The sequence below is a fragment of the Saccostrea echinata genome, unplaced genomic scaffold, assembly GCF_033153115.1.
Source record: "Saccostrea echinata isolate AGI-Se365-2 ecotype Australia unplaced genomic scaffold, CSIRO_AGI_Sech_v1 ptg000054l, whole genome shotgun sequence".
In the NCBI taxonomy this organism is placed as follows: Eukaryota; Metazoa; Mollusca; class Bivalvia; order Ostreida; family Ostreidae; genus Saccostrea; species Saccostrea echinata.
In genome coordinates, this window is record NW_026889803.1 from 41,720,001 (window position 1) to 41,740,534 (window position 20,534).

Here is a 20,534-nt window from a genome sequence, read left to right on the forward strand (position 1 = left end):
GGTTAACTCATATTAAATTTTGAATTGCAGAACAGGTTCCAATTTGCACTGTGTGGTTATTTAACTGTGTTATGTTATATATAATCAATCTTGTTAGCTCACCTGAGCCGAAGGCTCAAGTGAGCTTTTTTGATCACTTTTTGTCCGGTATCCGTCTGTCTGTCCGTCTGTCTGTCTGTCTGTAAACTTTTCACATTTTCGACTTCTTCTCAAGAACCACTGGGCCAATTTCAACCAAACTTGCCCAAAGTATCCTTGGGTGAAGGGGATTCAAATTTGTTCAAATGAAGGGCCACGCCCTTTTTCAAGGGGAGATAATAAAGAATTAGTGAAAAATTAATAGCATCTTTAAAAAATCTTCTTCTCAAGAACCACAGGGCCAGGAAAGATGAAACTCATGTGGAAGCATCCTCAGGTAGTGTAGATTCAAATTTGTTCAAATCATGACCTCCGGGGGTAGGGCGGGGCCACAATGGAGGATCAAAGTTTTACTTAGAAATATACAGGAAAGATCTTTAAAAATCTTCTTCTCAAGAACAGCAAATCCATGATGAGTCATATTTATATGGAAGCATTCCTCAGGTAGTGGAGATTCAAGTTTGTTCAAATCATGACCCCCGGGGGTAGGGCGGGGCCACAATGGAGGATCAAAGTTTTACATAGAAATACATAGGAAAAATCTTTAAAAATCTTCTTCTCAAGAACAGCAAATCCATGATGAGTCATATTTATATGGAAGCATCCTCAGGTAGTGTAGATTCAAGTTTTTTCAAATCATGACCCCCCGGGGTAGGGCGGGGCCACAATGGAGGATCAAAGTTTTACATAGAAATATATAGGAAAATATCTTCTTTTAAAGAACTGCAAAGCCATGATTAGTCATTTTGATATGGATGCATCCTCAGGTAGTGTAGATTCAAGTTTGTTCAAATGATGATCCCCGGGGATAGGGTTGGGCTACAATGGGGGATCGAAAATTTTACATATGAACATATAGGAAAATATCTTCTTATCAAGAACTGAAAATCATGTTTACTCATTTTGATATGGAAGTATCCTCAGGTAATGTAAATTCAATTTTGTTCAAATGATGACCCCTGGGGGTAGGGTGGGGTCCAATGGGGGATCGAAAGTTTTACATAAGAACATACAGAAAAAATATTTCTTCTCAAGAACAGAAAAGCTGTGTTTAGTCGTATTGATATGGAAGCATCCTCAGGTAGTGTAGATTCAAGATTGTTCAAATGATGACTCCTGGGATAGGGAGGAGCCACAGTGGGGGATTAAATTTTACAAAGGAATATATGGAAAATTTTATTTTAAATTATCTCAGGTACAACAAAGCCATTTGTTATATTGATATGGAAGCATCATCAGATAGTTTAAAATTCAACCCCCACCCCCGTAATCTTTTCAATACTGAACTGATTTGTGCTTTTGCCTAGCCAATGTGCTCAGGTGAGCGATGTGGCCCATGGGCCTCTTGTTTTTGGATTTCTCAAAGCAGTACAGATCAATAGAAATCAGACAGCTGATAACAAATGATAACTAGTCTATTATCATATACACTGAATAAATGACTGTACCCTTAAATATGAAAATAAAATAATGCAGAATGGTTTGAATTCTCTGTTTATTTACTGAGATTATTGTTTCTATACTTAATAAGGCTGCCAGTCGAGAACTGAAGGATGAGTATGAAGTCATTATCCCCCAGAGTAAACCCCTGTCTCCTGGTGAAATACTGGGCTGTACATCTCCAAAACTCAAACCTGGAACAGAGGCTATCATGTAAGTATCAGAATCTGACCACAATGAAATTACTCTGAAAAAGTTATTCAATGACCTTGTTATGACAAATATTTGACAAAGTTATCTCACAGAACATATGTTCCCCATTTGAGATGGATACTAGATGTGACTAGGATGAGAAGAATGGGGGGGTGTTAATGTAGAAAAGGAAAACATGAGACAATGATTGATATAATTAAATTCACTCACGTAAAGTAAAATATGGTCAAAGCAAATCATCAGAGACAAATAAAATTGCTTCATAAGATCCATAATTTGTTATATCCATTTAATGCCCATGTGCTGTCTATTTTATTACAGATATCTTGGAGATGGCAGATTTCATCTTGAGTCAATCATGATAAGTAATCCCACTGTGCAAGCTTATAGGTAAGATTAGGTACCAATAATAAGTAAAAATTACTAGGCTGAATGTAGAAATTATTTAAAGCACATACTCTTTTAGAAACTTTTGTAGATTTTATTTTGCTCTCATATTTCATACTCAGATTTATGGTGATATCTTTAAGGCCAAACAGTGAAAACAAGACAACAAAATCTATTTATCTGTTTTTCATAGGTATGACCCATACAGTAAAGTCTTTTCCAAAGAATACTATGATTTTGACAAGATGCATTCCATAAGAAGGAATGCCATAGCAACAGCTGCCCAAGGTCAGAAATACGGAGTGGTGCTAGGAACTCTGGGAAGACAAGGGTCAACTAAGGTTTTACAGGTACTTCATCCTAATTTCACCAGCTTATGTGTGAATTAAAGTATATAAAATATATACATGCATAATTGCATATACATGCAATAAAGTATCCATAACTTAAAATCATTCATCAATACACAAATTATCCTTTTAATAGACACATATGTCACCAAGCGTATTTTAATTCATTTATTAGTATTCATTTGAACTTATTCAACTGAATTTTACAGGAATTGCTGGAGAAAATAAATGAGTGTGGTAAAAGTAGTACATTGGTACTATTGTCAGAAATTTTCCCAGACAAGCTAAAGTTATATCCAGATATTGATGCGTAAGTTAATCAGTTAATAAAGATCAACTAGGCTTTGAAATTTTTTATTTGTACAATATAAGGTAGAAATTTATGACATCTATTTTACTTATTGGTATGTTGACATACTTTGTGAACATGATTTGCTAAATATTTTGTTTTCCTAGGTTATTTGACATTGTTTATTTTTAGATGGGTACAGATTGCTTGCCCAAGGTTATCAATAGACTGGGGCATGGCTTTTGAAAAACCGTTGTTATCTCCTTATGAGGTAAGGAAATTTTCATGCAATTTTGGGGACATCTTGAGGTTTTTATGTAAATGTTTTACACAAATCCTTTTTCAAGTGAGGAGACTTTGATTAAGGTAACATAAAACTGATCATTTGACAAATGCTGTCTAATCATTAAACTTATACATATACTAGTATATATTTAGAATAATTTTATATTGATTAATTGATTAATTTATGCTCAAAATGCTGTATCATAGTGAATGACAATGTTACTCGCCCGTATAAAGACAGGTCGTATTATGGCATTCATCCATCTGTATGTCCCTCTATTATCTTTTTCGTGTCTAGGTCATAACTTAAATACTATGAGACCTAGAATAATCAAACTTTGTCAGCTTGTACATCTTGGGGAGAAGGTGTGTTGTACATTAAAACTAGGTCACTATGACCTATAATGGAGATGATATGGCCAAATATTTCAAAACCCTGTCTGGATCATATCTAGAACATTACTAGACCTAGGATCATTAAATTTGGTCAGTTAATGTATTATGTAGAAAATGTGTCACACTCAACATTAATTAAGGTCAATGCCACTTTAAAAATATATTTTATTCAAAAAGTATGCTATAAGGGAGATAATCCCTACAGGTGCACATTGCAGTAACCTTATTCATAAATTTTACATCAAGAAAATACACATTTTGTTCATGATGTACTATACAGCTATATAAAATGAATATATTTCTTTTGTTTCTCACAATAACAAGAGAAATTCCACTTGTCCCATGGAAGTAAGCCATGGTGTTTCACATTTTGATAAGAGTCTGTCTATTTCAATTTTTCACCGGTATATCTCAACAAACAAATCGCAGAGAGCCATGTCTTATGAAGATGAGAGTTTGTTGCAATTAAGTTTTTATAATCTGATAATAATAATTATACAAATATTATTTTGTATTTTGATGTTTCAGGCTGTTGCATTGTTCATCATTCATAAAAATTGCAATGAACAAAGCTGCAGATTGGGCATTTATGTAACTTAACACAGCCAGTTGAGAAATATAAAGTGTACTATTTGTTCTTATTAATAACTACAGTGTAGGAGATGCACATCAAACTTTAGGAATAGAAGAAAAATCAATGTACAATTGTACCAAGGTTAACTTTTTTTTCTTCCATGCACACTCACTGTTTATTATTTTAAAAAAATTTGACTGGTGAATCATGGCGGTGCACTTAATTTTTTTTTTTTTTTTGATACAATAACATTGCGTTTTATCAATACATGTACATGTATATCCCATATTTCTTTTTTGTGTGAAGGCAGTGTTCAGGCAAATAAAATGTGATTCTCAAGAAAATGGAATTAGTTTTCAGAAATATTTACCAGGTAAAAGAGATATTTACTTAAATATGCACAGGATTATTGGTTTTTCTTTGCAGATGTCAGTTGCCCTGAATATTGCCCAGTGGCAAGATGTGTATCCTATGGACTTTTATGCAAATGACAGTTTAGGCCCATGGACTGTGAATAACATTAAACACCAGCCCCCAAGAAAGAAACCACAGAGAAAGACTGTTCCTATCAAAGCTGAGCCACTGACCGGTGGTTCTTGTTCAAATACTTGTGCATCATGTTCATGTTCACAAAAATCAAATATGAATAGTATAGAATTAAAGGATAAAACTTAAACGTTATTTGTTATTTTATCTATGATTCAGCATGTGTCGTTTGATATTGGCTAAAAACCTGCCAAATATCTCATTGCCATCTTTTAAAGTCACAAAAAATGTTATGCCCCGTTATAAGAAAAACAGCAATTTTAAATTAAAAAAGTTTCAGATGTCAGGAGTGCAACAAAATAAGGATAAGTTAGATCACTTCAAAATCAGTACTTTTTGAAAGAAAATTTGTATATCAAAATTCCTCCCTTTTTTTGGCTTAGATTTGAAGAATTGACTAAATGGACAACAAACAATCATATTGAGGGTATTTATTGTATCATATTTCTTTCATATTAAAACTTTTGAAACCAGAAGTGAGACAATTTATGTAAAATAATAAAAAAAAGCCAAAAAAAATTTCACATAGAAGAAATTTGATCAAGATTTAAATCTGATCATTTATATCCTTAACACAAGTCTAAGGATAAAAAACTATGATTTCTTTTGATTATGTATTTCAAGATATAGTAAAATTTTCTTTTTTTTTCAAATGAAGCTCTAGTAAAAAAAATTCTGAAATTCTTTTCTTATGCATTTGTCTATTCCATTGTCACTTTAGAAATTTTATTATAACTAGTAAGAATGTATTTACATGATACTATGGTTGAAAAATGTGTGATAGCGAGTTTTATTTTTCAAAAAAATTTCAAAATTTGCTGGTCATTATTTTTTAATTCACCCTGAAACAACTTAACCAATAATGCTTTATATTGTAGGATTGAATCTTTGTAATCAAACACTGCAATTACCGTAACCAAAAATATAATTCTAGAAATATTCTTTTAAATTTTGCATTTTCCTGTTTCTCTGAAGAAATTGAAGAATTCATTCAACAAGTTCATATTTGTTTGAACATAAATCTTAAGAAAATAATACACTGCGAAATTAACAGAAAATTAAATAGTTAACACATAACTGGAAAAGCAAAATGGATGGATCTGCAACATTTTGTCTCTGTACATGGAAGGAAGGTCCCCAACTTGTAACGCCTCCCTCCCCCCCCCCCCCCCCCCCCACCACACACACACACTTTTACATGTATATTCCTGCTCAGTTTCCAAATGCTGTCTTTTCTAGATCTGCATTGCAATAATCTTTCTTCATATGAATTGCACCCAAAGGTTTTAATTTGATCTATTTAATTCAGAGGCTTGGATCAAAATGATTATTTGGTACCACTTGTCTAAATTGAGGAATTTAACCTGGTGATGATTTTGAAATCACAAAACCAAGACATTGATATTTCTATGTACAAAATTTAATGAGGTGATGAAGACTGTGAATTCAGCAACATTATGGGTTTGCCTTCATTATGAGATTTTGTAATGAAACTGGTATCCAGTTCAGATTTTCGAACACAAATATCACATTTCTGTCCAAGTAGATCTGAACTTTTCCAAAACGATACACTTGTTTAGCTTCTTGGGTTTTTCCAGCCACAGGCATGAATAAAAGACCATTTTCTTCAGCCTGTAAAAAATAATAATCAACGAATAAAAATACAGATTTGAATGTACTTTTACATTACAATTAAGCAGCAGCATCAAACTACAGGTACTGTGAGTGAGCTCACAAAATAATACATGTACCCCCTATTACAATTTTCTAAAAGTGTCCATACCAATTTTGAAAATGTGACCTTGTACTTGCCAAAATTTGTGACCTTGTTAAAAAATTGACACATCCTCTAGTCATAAGTAATCTTTGAGTGAAATATTACAACCAATGTTTCTCCATTAGTAAATTATAGACCTGTGATGAATTTTACTATTTTTCATTGGAAGCTCATACTTGGTACGAAGCTTGTTTTTGACCTGAGGGTGTGTCATAACTTTGACCCAGGCTCATTATGGCAAGTTCAAGGTCACTGATATAAAACGTGTAAATTCATGATAGGTCTATGATTTTCTAATGGAAAAACATTGGATGTCCATATTTCACTAAAACATTACTTATGACCAGAGAACGTGTCATTATTTTAAACCAAGGACTGTTTGGCAAGTTCAAGGTCACATTTACAAAATGGGAATGGACACTTTTAAAAAATTGTAGCAGGTGGTATTTTTTGTGAGCTCACTCACAGTATCTCTAGTTAATATACAGTACATGTATTTCTAGTATTCCGTGTATTGTATTTGAGATACGGAAGTTTAACTTTAGCAGTGTAATAATAAAGATATTGCACTTATGATTAGTAATAATTTAAAGGCAACAGAACACATAGGTATCAACTTACTGCTTTCTCAACAATGTCTTTAAAGGTTGGCTGATAGTTAGAACCCACTGTAACACTCCGGGTATACTGAAATCATGAAAAAATGGATTTTAATAAAGAGGTCAGGAGTTTTAAGAATTAAAGTCAAACAAGCCAATTCAGAGAATTTGTGTCCCCCGCTTAAGGATAAAAGAAAAGGATGGAAGAACTGAAAAAATATGCAGATGGAGAAAGAAATAAAAGGTCAATCTTGACCTTTCAGCTTTTGGCCTTAAAATCAATAGGGTTTTTTTTTAAGGCTAAAGATAGTTATGACTTTAAGTTTCATTACAAAAGTTTGCACAGAGCTAAAGATATCAACTGAAAACTATGTTTGCAATATATAAATTTCTGATTTTGGTCTTTGACCTCAAAATCAATAGGAGTCTTTTTATGTCATATTGATTGAAGGTATAAAATTTTATTGCAAAACCTCAGAGAAAAATAGAGTTATCACCAGGAAACCATTTTATGCATGATATGAATTTTTCATCTTGACCTTTTCACCTAAAAAATTGAGAGGGATCTTCTTGAAGTCATTGGGAGTTATGATAGAAAATTTCACAGAAAAAGCTCAAAGAAAACTAAAGATATCATCCAGAAACCTTTTTTCTGACCTTGACCTCTTGACCTAAAAATAAAAGGGGGTCTTTTATTAAGTCACTAGGAGTTGTGATATACATGTATACCTTCTTTGAAAAAGCTTAAAGAAAACTAAAGTTATCATTTGGAAATTGTTCTTTGCAGTGTATGAATTTCACCTTGACCTTTGACCTTTTGACATCAAAATCAATAAGGGTCTCTCCTTAAGTCATAGGGAGTTAATGATGTAAAATTTCATTGCAAAAGTTCGAAGGTTTTTTGAAATATTGTCCAGAAACAAAAGTGTTCCTCACAGACAGAATGTATGAATTTCTCACCTTGACCTTTCACCTCAAAATCAATAGGAGTCTTTTTCAGACCATAGGAAGTTGCGATATAAAATTTTATTGCAAAAGCTCACAGGCTTTTTGAGATATTGTCTGGAAATGAAGTGTTACACACAGACAGAATGATAGATGGATGGACGGACAGACCCAAATTAATATCCCCCACTTTAAGTGAAGGCAGTGGACTGTAATTCCCTACAAAGACAACCAGACTGAAAAGACTGACAATATTTTGGAAAAACTCACAGCTGGTTCTGGTCCAGTTGTCTGTCGGGGTGGGGATCGAGATGTCGAGGGGAGGGGGGCATCTGCCATCTGCCTACGCTCCATGCTAGCAAAATAGGCCATGTTTTCCTTGACACCTGGCTGTATGTGACTTGAAACAGCTCGGTTCATAATTTCCAAAGCTTTGCTGAAGTTATCTATGAATACAAATACTACAGAATTGCTCTCTAAAACAGAAAAGATCATTTACCTTTTTATCATGAATTATTACCAATAATACTGGTATGTGCTAATGCCAGTAATGAAGTTTCATTTTTTGAAAGGAAATTATTCCCTTAATCTCATGAAACACGTCGAGTTTGATGAAAGCTTTTACAGTTTAGAACTTAACTATTATAACTCAGTGTGCTGTACCTCTGACAGAAGGCTGAGATAGATATTCCTCTGAGAACAGTGACTTCCAGCCCAGATACCACTTGGTGATCTCGTCATAGTTTGGCATGTTACTGAGCCAAGTACACAGTACAGTCCTCCACTTAGGAAAGAAAGTCTTCTCCAGCATGTCCACCATGTACTTAGCAGGAATAATGTCTGACCACGACATAACCCAGTGCCAGGGGTCTGTTATAGAAATATTGTGATAACATTATTTTCTTTAAAAAAAAAACTTTAAAATCTATACTGCTTTTAATAACTACATGTAGTTTTTTTTCTGAAAATGTGAAATAATCTGCAGCTTCAGCTATATGCATTTATATAAAAGCAGAATTATAGGATAAAAAACACTTATAACTAACCTAAAATCTGTTGGTGTGGATTAATAACAAACTCTTGCATACACATGGCAAGCTTTGGGAGAATATTCTTCACCAGAAAAGCCTCTAAATGTCCAGGTTTAAACACCTTGACCCAGGGTTGGAGTATAACTTTAGCGGAGGCATCAGAGGGATGCCAGTTTATGAGAGCATTGGCTATCTTATGTCTTATAGGAGCATACAATGGCTCTAATTTGTCTTTCATCAAAGGCAGCCAAGGATGAAGCCATGCATGAATGGGCATTGTGTCGGTCAAAGGATTCCAATTTTCCACTTCCTGTAGTAACCTCGGCAACACCAACTGATCCTGAATGTTTTCCATGATCCAAGGAGGGAGAACTGGCAGCCATGTTTCCAGAACTTCTATGAGAGGATTGCAAGCCCTTACATTCCATTTTCTACAAAGAATTCACACAAAAACTGAATAAAGGACACTGTGAAGTACATGTGAAAATCAATCTTACTAAAGTTAAACTTCACCCAACTCACAATATGGTGGTTCTGAGATACGGGAGCCAAACATCCCATAGGAGCCTCTGGAAAACATCCATATCACTGAAGTTGCCAGCATACTGATTATTGTAATCCTCTAGCAGGTCCTTCCACTGTTGTATAGTGTTCAACCCAAATGCGGGGTCCTTTAAAGGGTCCCATGTTGAGAAATATTTCCTCATCTACAAGAAATTGAAGAATTTCATTTTATTTACTGACCTTAAACATAAAATTAACATAATTCCAGATCCCTCTTTTAATGCCAAATATTTCCTTGATGCATCTTCTGTATACAGGGTTATTTTGCCTTGTGTTATTTTTGCCTTTTCACATAAGCAATTTCACCATTTTAATTTTGCCAAGTTACAGTTGTGTTAAAAATAGGTGGCTTTTTTTAATGAATTTGCCAACTGATGGCAGGGGAAGAAAAAAAAAGCAACAAAAATTTCCCTGCATAAAGAACATGTTATTAAATTATTAAATTTTGAAGGCACTATGAAATGCATTTCAGAACAAACCAAAGGGAACACGAGAGCCACGGCCAGTGAGGATAGGTCGTACATCTTGTACTCCTCATAGAAATCCCTCTGAAGGGACTGGAAAATGGCTGCACACTCATCCAATTCCATAGGATTGTCACATCCGGGCTGTGTTCTCTCTTCACACCTGCAGATCAAGGAGAATATAAATCAAGTCTATAACGACCTATCCTTTTTTTCTCAACTCTCAAAACTTAACATGGAAGAGCTAAAATATTTTCTATAAATTGCATACAAAAGACTCTGATATGTAATGAGACTACTAAAAAACATATAGATTGAAGATGTGTCTTTGCCGTCAATTTGGATACACTGTAAATGTAGCCTGGATACTAACATTCTGACAATATCCAGGACTTTTTTCAGTTTCTGTATTTGAGCTTCCTCTTGTTCACAGATTGTATCCAGTCGTTCCTGTTCATGCTTCATGTTGACGATGTGATCCTTCTCATACCGTAATCTTTAATAATAGCAGTAAATTTACAGTCAATCAAAAATAAAATGCACTCAATTGATACAAATTGCCTCAAACATGGTCACAGTAAAAATTTCATGCAGTTCAACATTTAAATTTTATGACTAGTTTTTTCTGGATACTGTCTTTCGATTATTGAAACCAGATCAGTCCTCAAATGATAAGTCACATGTACTTTTAACTTGACCAAAAAAAATTCATAGTTCTGTTGACATAAATCTTTCATAAAATGAATCGTCCAGAAAGTCTTACTTCCTGTCATTGGTAATTATGTCTTCTTCAGCCATGTCCACCAGAATGTTCAGATTATGCATCAACTCTGGCATTTCAAACGCTTTCTTCTGCCCTGGCTCTGCTTCCATTAACTCCTCTTCTTCATCAGGTCGGTTGTGTCTGGTGGCTATTGCGTGATATCCTACAGGTATAAGGACACATTAACTGACATTGAAATATACTGACATGGTTTATCAATAAGATTTTTTAGGTGAACAGAAATTGAATATGACTTTGGAAAGTCAATGAATGCCAACTACATGTATTTATCGGTACATGTAAAGAGTTTCATTCCAAATATGTTTACTTGGTAAATACTTTAAAAATGTAGATTTGCATTTACATTGTATCCTATGGAATATCAATAATTACATTGTATCCTATGGAATATCCATTTATTTTTATCATACCTGAAAGGACCCTTTTTTCTTTTCCAGTCATGTCAATGACCTTGACTTTCGATGATTTGGAAGGGGCACTTTTCTTTTTCCCCACCCCAGACTCAATAATTTCTTGTGCTGTTTTATAGACATATTTTGGTTTCTTTTTGCCAACCTGTAAAATAAGCATTGGTCAGTAAAAATAGTATGCTCTGATGAATAGGATTTTATGAAAGAAAAAAATTGACAGAAGTATTAAAACTGGCCAGACTATACCAACATTACCACTGCATTTCTCAAATTAGACTACATATGGAATCATTCGAAGACACATATATGTTTGAAGCCTTATATCTGCACTTGCCTCTGGTTTCTTTTTCCACTGAGAAAGTTCCTCCCTAAACTTTTTATCTTGCTCCTCATCAGGATCATGTACGGGAAAATCAACCAATGACCTTTCTGACCTCTCTGTTCCATGTGCACCAATGGCTCCCTTACCTTTCCGCTTCACTGCCTCTACTGGTGTAGTAATACCTTGACCATGCTTTCCCAATCCTTCTCCTGGTTTAAAACCCATCTAAAACAACAAATATATCCTGCAATATGTATCAAATTTAGTGGTACAACAGAATATTTTTTTCAATGCTGAAAATGTCCAACAATGTAAGCTCTAGAATAATTTTAATGCTTCAACCTGAGTCAACAATTTTTATCAAAGACAACTTTAAAAAAGGCCCATGGGCCACAACGCTCACCTGAGTCAATATGGCCCTGCTGTTCTTTGTCAGCAGATTTCTTCTTCTATATATTCATATGTAAAGCTTTGATCAACTGTTCTAGGCATAACCTATCCCCAGTTGCCATGTTTTGAATGAAATTGAATCTAAACTTTCTGAGGATGCTTCTATATTCATATAACTAATCATGGTTTTGCTGTTCTTGAAATGGAATTTTAAAGATGTCTGCCATCCTACCCTGGGGGATAGGGAGGGGGGTTCATGATTTGAACAAACTTGAATCTACACTACCTTAGGATGCTTCCTTATCAATATGACTAATTATGGCTTTGTTGTTCTTGAGAAGAAGATTTTTTGAAACATTTCTTATATATATTCTTTTGTTAAACTTTGATCCCCGATTATGGCCCCACCCTACTACTGGAGGATGCCTTGAACAAACTTGAATCTACAATACTTGGGGATGCTTCAATATCAAACTGACTAATCATGGCTTTCCTGTTCTTGAATAGATTTTAAAAGATTTTTCCTATATATTCCTATGTAAAACTTTGATCCCCCATTGTGGACCCACCCTACCCCCGGGGGTCTTGATTTCGACAAACTTGAATCTACACTACCTAAAGATCATTCCATATCAATATGACTAATTGTGGCTTTGTTGTTCTTGAGAAGAAGATTTTTAAAGAATTTTCCTATATATTCCTATGTAAAACTTTGATCCCCCATTGTGGACCCACCCTACCCCCGGGGGTCTTGATTTCGACAAACTTGAATCTACACTACCTAAAGATCATTCCATATCAATATGACTAATTGTGGCTTTGTTGTTCTTGAGAAGAAGATTTTTAAAGAATTTTCCTATATATTCCTATGTAAAACTTTGATCCCCCATTGTGGACCCACCCTACCCCCGGGGGTCATGATTTGAACAAACATGAATCTACACTACCTGAGGATGATTTCATATCAATATGACTAATTGTGGCTTTCTTGTTCTTGAGAAGAAGATTTTTAAAGAATTTTCATATGTATTCCTATTTAAAACTTTGAATCCTCATTGTGGCCCCACCCTACCCCCGGGGGTCATGATTTGAACAAACTTGAATCTACACTATGTAATGAAGGTTTCCCATAAGTTTCAACTTTTCTGGCCCAATGGTTCTTGAGAAGAAGATTTTTAAAAGATGACACCAAATTTTCACTTTTTCTTAATTATCTCCCCTTGGAAGAGGGCATGGCCCTTCATTTGAACAAACTTGAACTCCCTTCACCCTTGAAATTGGCCCAGTGGTTCTGGAGAAGAAGTCGAAAATGTGAAAAGTTTACAGACAGACGGACGGACAGACGGACTACGGACAAAATGTGATCAGAAAAGCTCACTTGAGCTTTCAGCTCAGGTGAGCTAAAAAATACATTCCCTGTAAGTAAAATACTGCCTAGATCTTCTAGCAGAGATGTTTTTTTTTAAAAGAATCTCTCTATGTACATGAACTATGTGTATTTAGCATTTACCTTTTCAAGTAACTTCTTTCCAAAACCTTTAGTGTGTCTCTCCCATTCCCCAAATCCTCTACAAAACAACATTTCTAGATGAAATACAATGTTCATGTACATGAACATTGATACACATGTATCTGGAAATTCCAAACAACTTTCCACAAGATGAAAAAAACACAATACATGTACATGTATTTCAAAAATAAAATGTTGGATCAACCATCTAGTAAAGATAACAACTTTTGACTACACCATCTGTTTAAAATACTGTTGATCACCAAATTTTTGAAACACCTTATTTTTTACAAAATAGTCATTTACTCTTTATTAGTGAGACAAAATGTTCATGAATTTTGGTTATTGCTCTATATAATCTTAAAGAATACAGACATAAGTGAGAATGAAAATTTGTGAGTAGACTGTCTCACATAATTATGTGAAAATAAAGTTCTCATGAAAAAATAATTAACAGTACTCACACTTCTCCTTTCCCAAATCCTGCGAACTGTTTCCCCTGTCTGCCTTGAGGTCGACTTGATCTTGTAGAGGACTGTTGGACTGGCATTTGTATTACCTGGATATCTTTATCTGAATCCTATAAAAAATATTTACTCATTAAAACAAAGTTCACATTCATTAATCAGACATGAAATTGGGTTTTACTTTTGTTTCGTGTGTCAATTTAAAGATTATGTAGCATGTTTAAATATTTAAATCTGCATCTCATACACATATATCACCTAATAAAAAGATGTCTCTTAAATATAATCTTAAATATTAGATTTAATGTGAAGTCAAAGGGAGCAAAGTATTGTTTACTTCTTAAAATATACCAGTACATTGAAACACAGTAACAGCAAACACACTAACAATGAATTCACCTTCACAGCAAAATGATTGTCAATCCCTGTAGTTTTAAAACATATTATGAACTTACTGGATTACACAAAGTATGATTAAAACCCTAAGGTAAATAAAGGGACAAGATTTAGGAATAAAATGTATAGTTAATGGATACCATACTTTATTTGGGGAAAGCAAAATACAAGAAAAATATCCAAAGTGTGCGACAAAAAACAGTACCATAAATCAAAGGTTTTTTAAATGCTTGGATCAGCTGTATCTCCCTGGTTTGTCTGTCCTAATTTTCTCAACCTGAGAGCTATAGTTCTGCAGCTAGTGATTTACATGTATTAAATACTTATTTAATTTCAGAGCTATTGAGAACCTGATATTCAGAAGGTATATGTACCAACAACCTCATGGTGGTTGTGTTTACTGTCATTATGAATCCCCATTTCAATTACATAAACCTACATGTATGTGATGTTACATTGATCATAAAAGTATGTCAGATTTTGATTGAGGAAACTTAACAAGTACAGTCTCTCAGGAGTACATTATATTTCTAACTGCATTATGTTTTAATAAATATATATTTTAATTATGAGTGCATAGATTTGAATATCCTGGCTTACTGAGGAATCATCTTCTTCTCCTTCTTTCTTGATCTTAGACCCCTGCTTGATTCCTCCACTGACAAAACCTATGGGCATTGTGTAATCCTTCTTCTTTCTCCTCCCACTTCGAAAACCAGAGGCTTCATCTTCATCATCACTGTTGGCCCACATTCCTTAGAAATTTAATTACATTTTTTCTGTTTATTTCTGAATGATCATAAATTCAAAAACTGAAATTCTTAAAACATAGTATTATGTCCAATTCAATCAAACCAGAGGTATTACACTCCCTGAAGCCATTTTTTTTTAAAGATGCCCATATACAATTTTCTAATGTGACCTTACACTTGCCAAAATGGCCTTGGTTAGGAAAAAAGATACATCCTCTGATCATGAGTAATCTTTGAGTGATATATAGACATCCAATGTTTTTTCTCCATTAAAAAAACCTAGGTAATCAAAGATTACGAAGCTAAACTCTATGAGCTTTATCTATAAGAGAGGAAAAGTCTCAAACCAAATAAATGTTTTGGTAATTTGCATCCCTATAGATACAACATTGCATACCAGGAATGGGGACAATTACAATTTACAACTTGCAAAAATGACCTTGGGTTGGAAGATGACTCACCATTAAGTCATAAGCAATTTTGTGTCAAGTATCAACTTCCAATTAGCCTGCTTTTGAGAGTTATAGAGCAGGAATAAATAATACATCTTTCTGTCTGTGACCTCGAACTTGCTGGAATTCTCTTGGGTCAAGGTAAATACATACTCTCAAGGCATATGCAAATCTGTGATAAGTATAAGAATGCCCCCAAGATTTTTTTTTTGGGGGGGGGGGGGGGGGGGGTAACATTGCTATCTATTTGGAATATGTACTAGTACTACTTCTTACCATAGATGGCCTGATTTTTTGTTTGCCTCCTGCCACCTCTAGGATAAAATTCATTGGCAAGGTCATCTTCTGTTATCTCAAACTTCTCCACTTCAGGGGAAGACATTCTGATTTTCTACAAAAAAATGTTCTGAATAGATTACACTTGCTGATTTCCCAGCTAACAAAATCAAAATTATAGTTTTATACTTTAATTTACTACCTGAGGATGTATATGACAAATCATGGACATGTTGTTCAAGATTTTTTTTCTCTTTCTTGTGGTACCACCCTACCCCAAGGCCAATTCTTAGGGACAACACTGACAGAGAGGTTACAGGAATTTACTTTACAAGTCTGAATCTCCTCCAACACCCTATTATCCTTAATAGCAATTTTAAAAGTTCTAGTGAAGAAGTTGAAAATGTGTCAACTTTTCAGACAATAGTTACTTCCATTAATACTGGATATATTCCAGTGAACTTGAAATAAAAGACACCACAGAGTCTGCCACATCTGTTTCAAATTTGGATGTTTTACAGACTATAGACAATATGGGCCAGCTGACACCTATAAATTATATGACAAACAAGATGATTTCAGCTTTTCCATCGTTAACTTTCCTTATTTATGTTAGCGAATAAAATCTATCACTGGGTTGGATTTTGGCTTACATTCATACCAATTGTTAAGCCTTTGTTCTTTTTTTTTCTTTTTTTTTCTTTTTTTTTTTTACTAAATTTGACATTGGAATGTTCTATCTGATCAATACAGAGGGTTCAAAGCAGTGTAAGTGGCGATAGGGGATGCTTAATCCTAGACAGATGCCAGACAAGAGGTAACTGGAATACCTCTTATCTTATAGCTCAGATAGGTTAAAAAAGAATACAGTAAAACATGCTTATATCGAAGTGCCAGGTACAGATGATCCTGCTTCATTATGGCGGGCGCAGCGAGCAGCGCCGCTCGTCAATGCAAGCTCTTAAAGCAACATCTGGGAGAAGAGAAAATTCGGACTGTGCACATTGATCCAAATGAATTTTTTCTGTAGTAACCTATGGTCCCATAATACTTTGCGAATTGCATCTCGCCAAACAACCTTCGTGCGGTAACAAGAAGTTCCAAGAAAAATATGAACTCACCTTGGTTTGATGGATATATAGCAGATAAATAGTAGATTAAACCTTCTTTTTTAAAATTAGCACTGTTCAGACTTCGTTTTGGAAATGCAACTTACAAGCTAGGATATGTGACGTCAGAGTCTAGTACTAAATGTCACGTGCGGTTTAATGCTTGGCTGTCTCCGTAAATTCCGACGTCATGTGACGTCACAGTCTAGACTGTGTCTCATGTAGGGCTGTGTACTGAGCAAAAATTTTCGATACAATACGATACAGTATTTTACAAAGTGATATGTGATATATTGGATTCTTTAACAAGTCTAACAAAAAAGTCTTATAAATCATTGAATCCATAGATTTTTTTTAAAAATGAGTGTTTAAAACCCATTTCTAAGTTCTTGTCTCACTGTCATTACAAAATACACTTCAACTTCAAACTTTTTAACGACTGTAAAACCAACATGATAAACTATAGTTGTCCATATATTTTGTAATACTTATTTACTATGTGCTATAACCTTCATGTTTATATCATTATTTATCAGTTTTAATTAAAAACAGTCAAATATAATTTTTGGTGATTGAAATTCCCAACTTTTTCACAGAATTATAAGAAAAACTGCCTGCCCGATACGTATTGGAAGTTACTTTTTCGATACGTTACATTCTTGAAAATCGATACATATCTATATATCGATATATTGATACAGCCCTAGTCTCGTGTGGTTTGATGTTTGAAGAGGTGGATCAACGTTTCAAGTGTAAGATCACACCATAAAACATATTATGCATGTTTGCTCTAAGCATGTTTTACTGTATTATGGAATATTCCTGCCACAAATCTGGCAACTGCATCCTCATTAAACTTGTCTTTATTTACAACATCATTCTTTTTTTTGTTTTAATACGGGTTAAAATAAGATAAGGAACGACTTTACTTTACTGGTCCCCAGAAACACAAGCTAAAATATAGTGTCGCCATAGGCGACTTCAATATATATGAGATCACGGGAGCGATCTAAAAAAAAAAATAAAAAGTTTGAGGTTTTAAGCCTTTTCGAGTCCAAAATTGAATTCTACGGCAAAACTTGGTTTTTAAACAAAGTTTTTAACCTCGTTCTCTGGAGAAAAGCAATAAATATTGTTTATTCAGTGAAAAGATGACAAAAAATAAATATCAATGAAGCGCGTGCGGTGCATGCTTAGTGCGGTTTCTTTCGTACTTTTTCATGTAAATAAACCAACGAGATGTCGTTGAAGCTGAATTAAGGGGAAGAAGGACCTTGGGCTGAAAAAATACTTGTCATTCAATTTTTTTCATATTTTGTGTATTTCTAATTAAGTACGTCCCACATATCTTAAAGCAGTGATATCATTAGGTTTCTTACCTTATTTTAGAGATATTGATTGACAAATACTATGCCCTTCATTATCTAAGTGGAGTTTTAATTCTCCATGTTTCTGGACTCATTACTTTGTCCATAATGGGATTTTTTAAGCATATATAAAAAATATGTAAGTAGACATTTATCTTTTAAAATATTTCAGAGTATGAATAGGGTTTAAAATTCGAAAAAGCGAGTTTCTTCTATCACACTGCATCTGGATAGGAAAAATTACGTACTTTTTAAGACAACTTAAACAACAAAAAACGTAATTTACAAAAAATTCTATCATTAAATATTTTTAAATTTACGTTGAAATGCAAGTCCTTCAAATTATTGATTAACTGTAAAAATTACGAATGGTGAAGCTGACCTCAATATTGCACAGGACATCGTTAAAGAGGACATAAGCATTACAAAAAATGTGTCATGTTTACATTTCTCGAGTATAGGAAAAACCAACTATGACATCACACGTAAGCTAAGTAAGCAAAGTAAGATATACCTACATAAGATTTCCGTCATTAGCCATGCAAAAATAATTTTTGTGTTCCCTGTTTCTCAAAATATTTCATCGTACTATACTGATTATGACCTGTTTTTACATAATAATACCGCCCCTGTAATCACCGAGTATGATCTTGCTGTACTCTGAGATCGTGTATGACATCACGGACTTGTTGGACACGCAGTTTAGGGAAACAGAGGAGTGGATCAATCTTTTTCATAATTTGTTAATGTTTACAAGAATGTTAAAACTTTTTTTTTTATATAAGATAGTAATTAAAGTAAAAAATATTCATACAAGAACCAATGATTTACACGTTTTGCACTGACTTATATTATCAGAGACTATGACGTAGTTAAACAGAGTCATGTGACCATGTGTCCTTCATCCCCTTAAGCTGAGCGAAAATCTTGCTAAAAATACAGAAGCAACTTGATTTCTTAATTAATCTAAAAGAACAAGAAACTAACCCTAAAATCTCTCGGATGGTATGCAAGGACTAGCCAAAATCTCCCGAGCGATTGCCAGACCTACCCATGTGTGAGGACTAACCCTAATCTCTTGGATAGATGCTAGACTAACCCTAATCAGTCGAAAACTTGTGGAAGGACTAATCCAGAGACATAAATAACACTGTTTTTTATGTCTCTGGACTAACCCTAATCTTTCAGGTGGGCGAAAGACTAACCCTAACTGCAAGACTAACCCTTATCAGTTGAGTGACGTTAATTTTACGTCATAGTGCAATGAGCGCTAGATAGAATGTTCTATCGTTAAAATGATAAATGTCCTACGGACCCGGTTAAACGATAGAATGCGTTCCGTGTATTGTCTATGTAGCAAAGAAAATACTGGAGATAACTCTAACTCAGTGCATTTACTACGAAAAATCCCGAGAGTTCCGAATGTCAACGTGGTGTGTAAATTTGAAACGAGTAAAAAACGTTGGTGAAAGAGAGTTGAATTCTTCCATTATATGGATTAAATTTTTAGATGAAAGATATTTACAGTCTCAAAAAGGTTTGTTATGACTAATTTGACTGTTATTTTCAATGCAACTTCATTAATTTTCTCCAAAATCGTTTCAGAGCGATTCTGCAATTTTCTGCTACATTACGGGGATATGGGAGGCATTCTAACTGTGGTGAGGGCCTGTCCCGAGACACAGTTAGATTATTCTAACTAAATGTGGATCTGGGGATCAGTAAAGTCTACCCAAAGATAGTATCACTATGGCCCTTGGCTAAAATTTAACCTGTTAACTTGTGTAGAACGATTTTCAAAGTTGGATACAGTTTTATTTCCATATACTTAAATGTCCTCGTTACCTCTATTATCTGTTATTTAACAGGACATCTAGTAGGACAGAAAATTAACAGAATTCAATGATTGCCACAGCCTTTTCCTTACTCATACCAAACGTGAGCCTCCAAACTTCGAACGTCGAATTTTGTCGATTCTTCGCTGAAAAATCCCTTCAATTGCAAGTAATGAAATCTAGTCAACATAAACGTTATAAAGACTTCGACTGATAATAGGTTCACACTAATATGAGGAATGAATGTATAAGTAATTGGTTTGATTTTTCCCATGAATAACAATCATTTATATTTCCTGAATCGATAAAAACCATTTTAAAAAAAAACAGTGAATTTTATGGTAAACAAGTTAATCAATGTTTGGCCCTCTCAAGTAAATAGCCATCACTCATAAAGCAACTGCGTATGAGTTAATTTTCGAACTTTCGGTTTCATTATCAGAAAAAAATCGAAAAAGGCATGGGG

The 20,534-nt window shown here is 34.2% G+C and overlaps 2 protein-coding genes across 2 annotated transcripts in view; one reads left to right on the top strand and one right to left on the bottom strand.

Annotated features, from left to right (window-relative positions):
* The window catches only part of LOC133172547 (2-(3-amino-3-carboxypropyl)histidine synthase subunit 1-like), a 13,568-nt gene extending 8,820 nt beyond the window's left edge, over positions 1-4,748 (top strand). Inside the window, exons 7-12 of the mRNA XM_061307462.1 lie at positions 1,670-1,791; positions 2,113-2,181; positions 2,372-2,528; positions 2,738-2,838; positions 3,010-3,088; positions 4,499-4,748. Coding sequence (XP_061163446.1) covers positions 1,670-1,791; positions 2,113-2,181; positions 2,372-2,528; positions 2,738-2,838; positions 3,010-3,088; positions 4,499-4,747 — 777 coding nt within the window. The 3' untranslated portion in view covers position 4,748. The remainder of the gene's footprint in view (positions 1-1,669; positions 1,792-2,112; positions 2,182-2,371; positions 2,529-2,737; positions 2,839-3,009; positions 3,089-4,498) is intronic.
* Positions 4,749-6,020: 1,272 nt separating this feature from the next.
* On the bottom strand, positions 6,021-20,166 carry LOC133171724 (tuftelin-interacting protein 11-like). The gene is made up of 16 exons (XM_061306511.1): positions 20,079-20,166; positions 15,758-15,872; positions 14,878-15,032; positions 13,879-13,994; positions 13,415-13,472; positions 11,527-11,739; positions 11,193-11,337; positions 10,762-10,924; positions 10,372-10,494; positions 10,014-10,161; positions 9,493-9,677; positions 8,986-9,401; positions 8,603-8,809; positions 8,210-8,385; positions 7,017-7,082; positions 6,021-6,250 (listed from the first exon to the last, which is right to left on the bottom strand). The coding sequence occupies exons 2-16, from the start codon at positions 15,861-15,863 to the stop codon at positions 6,074-6,076; spliced, it is 2,454 nt and encodes an 817-aa protein (XP_061162495.1). The 5' UTR covers positions 15,864-15,872; positions 20,079-20,166; the 3' UTR covers positions 6,021-6,073.
* Between the last annotated feature and the right edge of the window lie 368 nt (positions 20,167-20,534).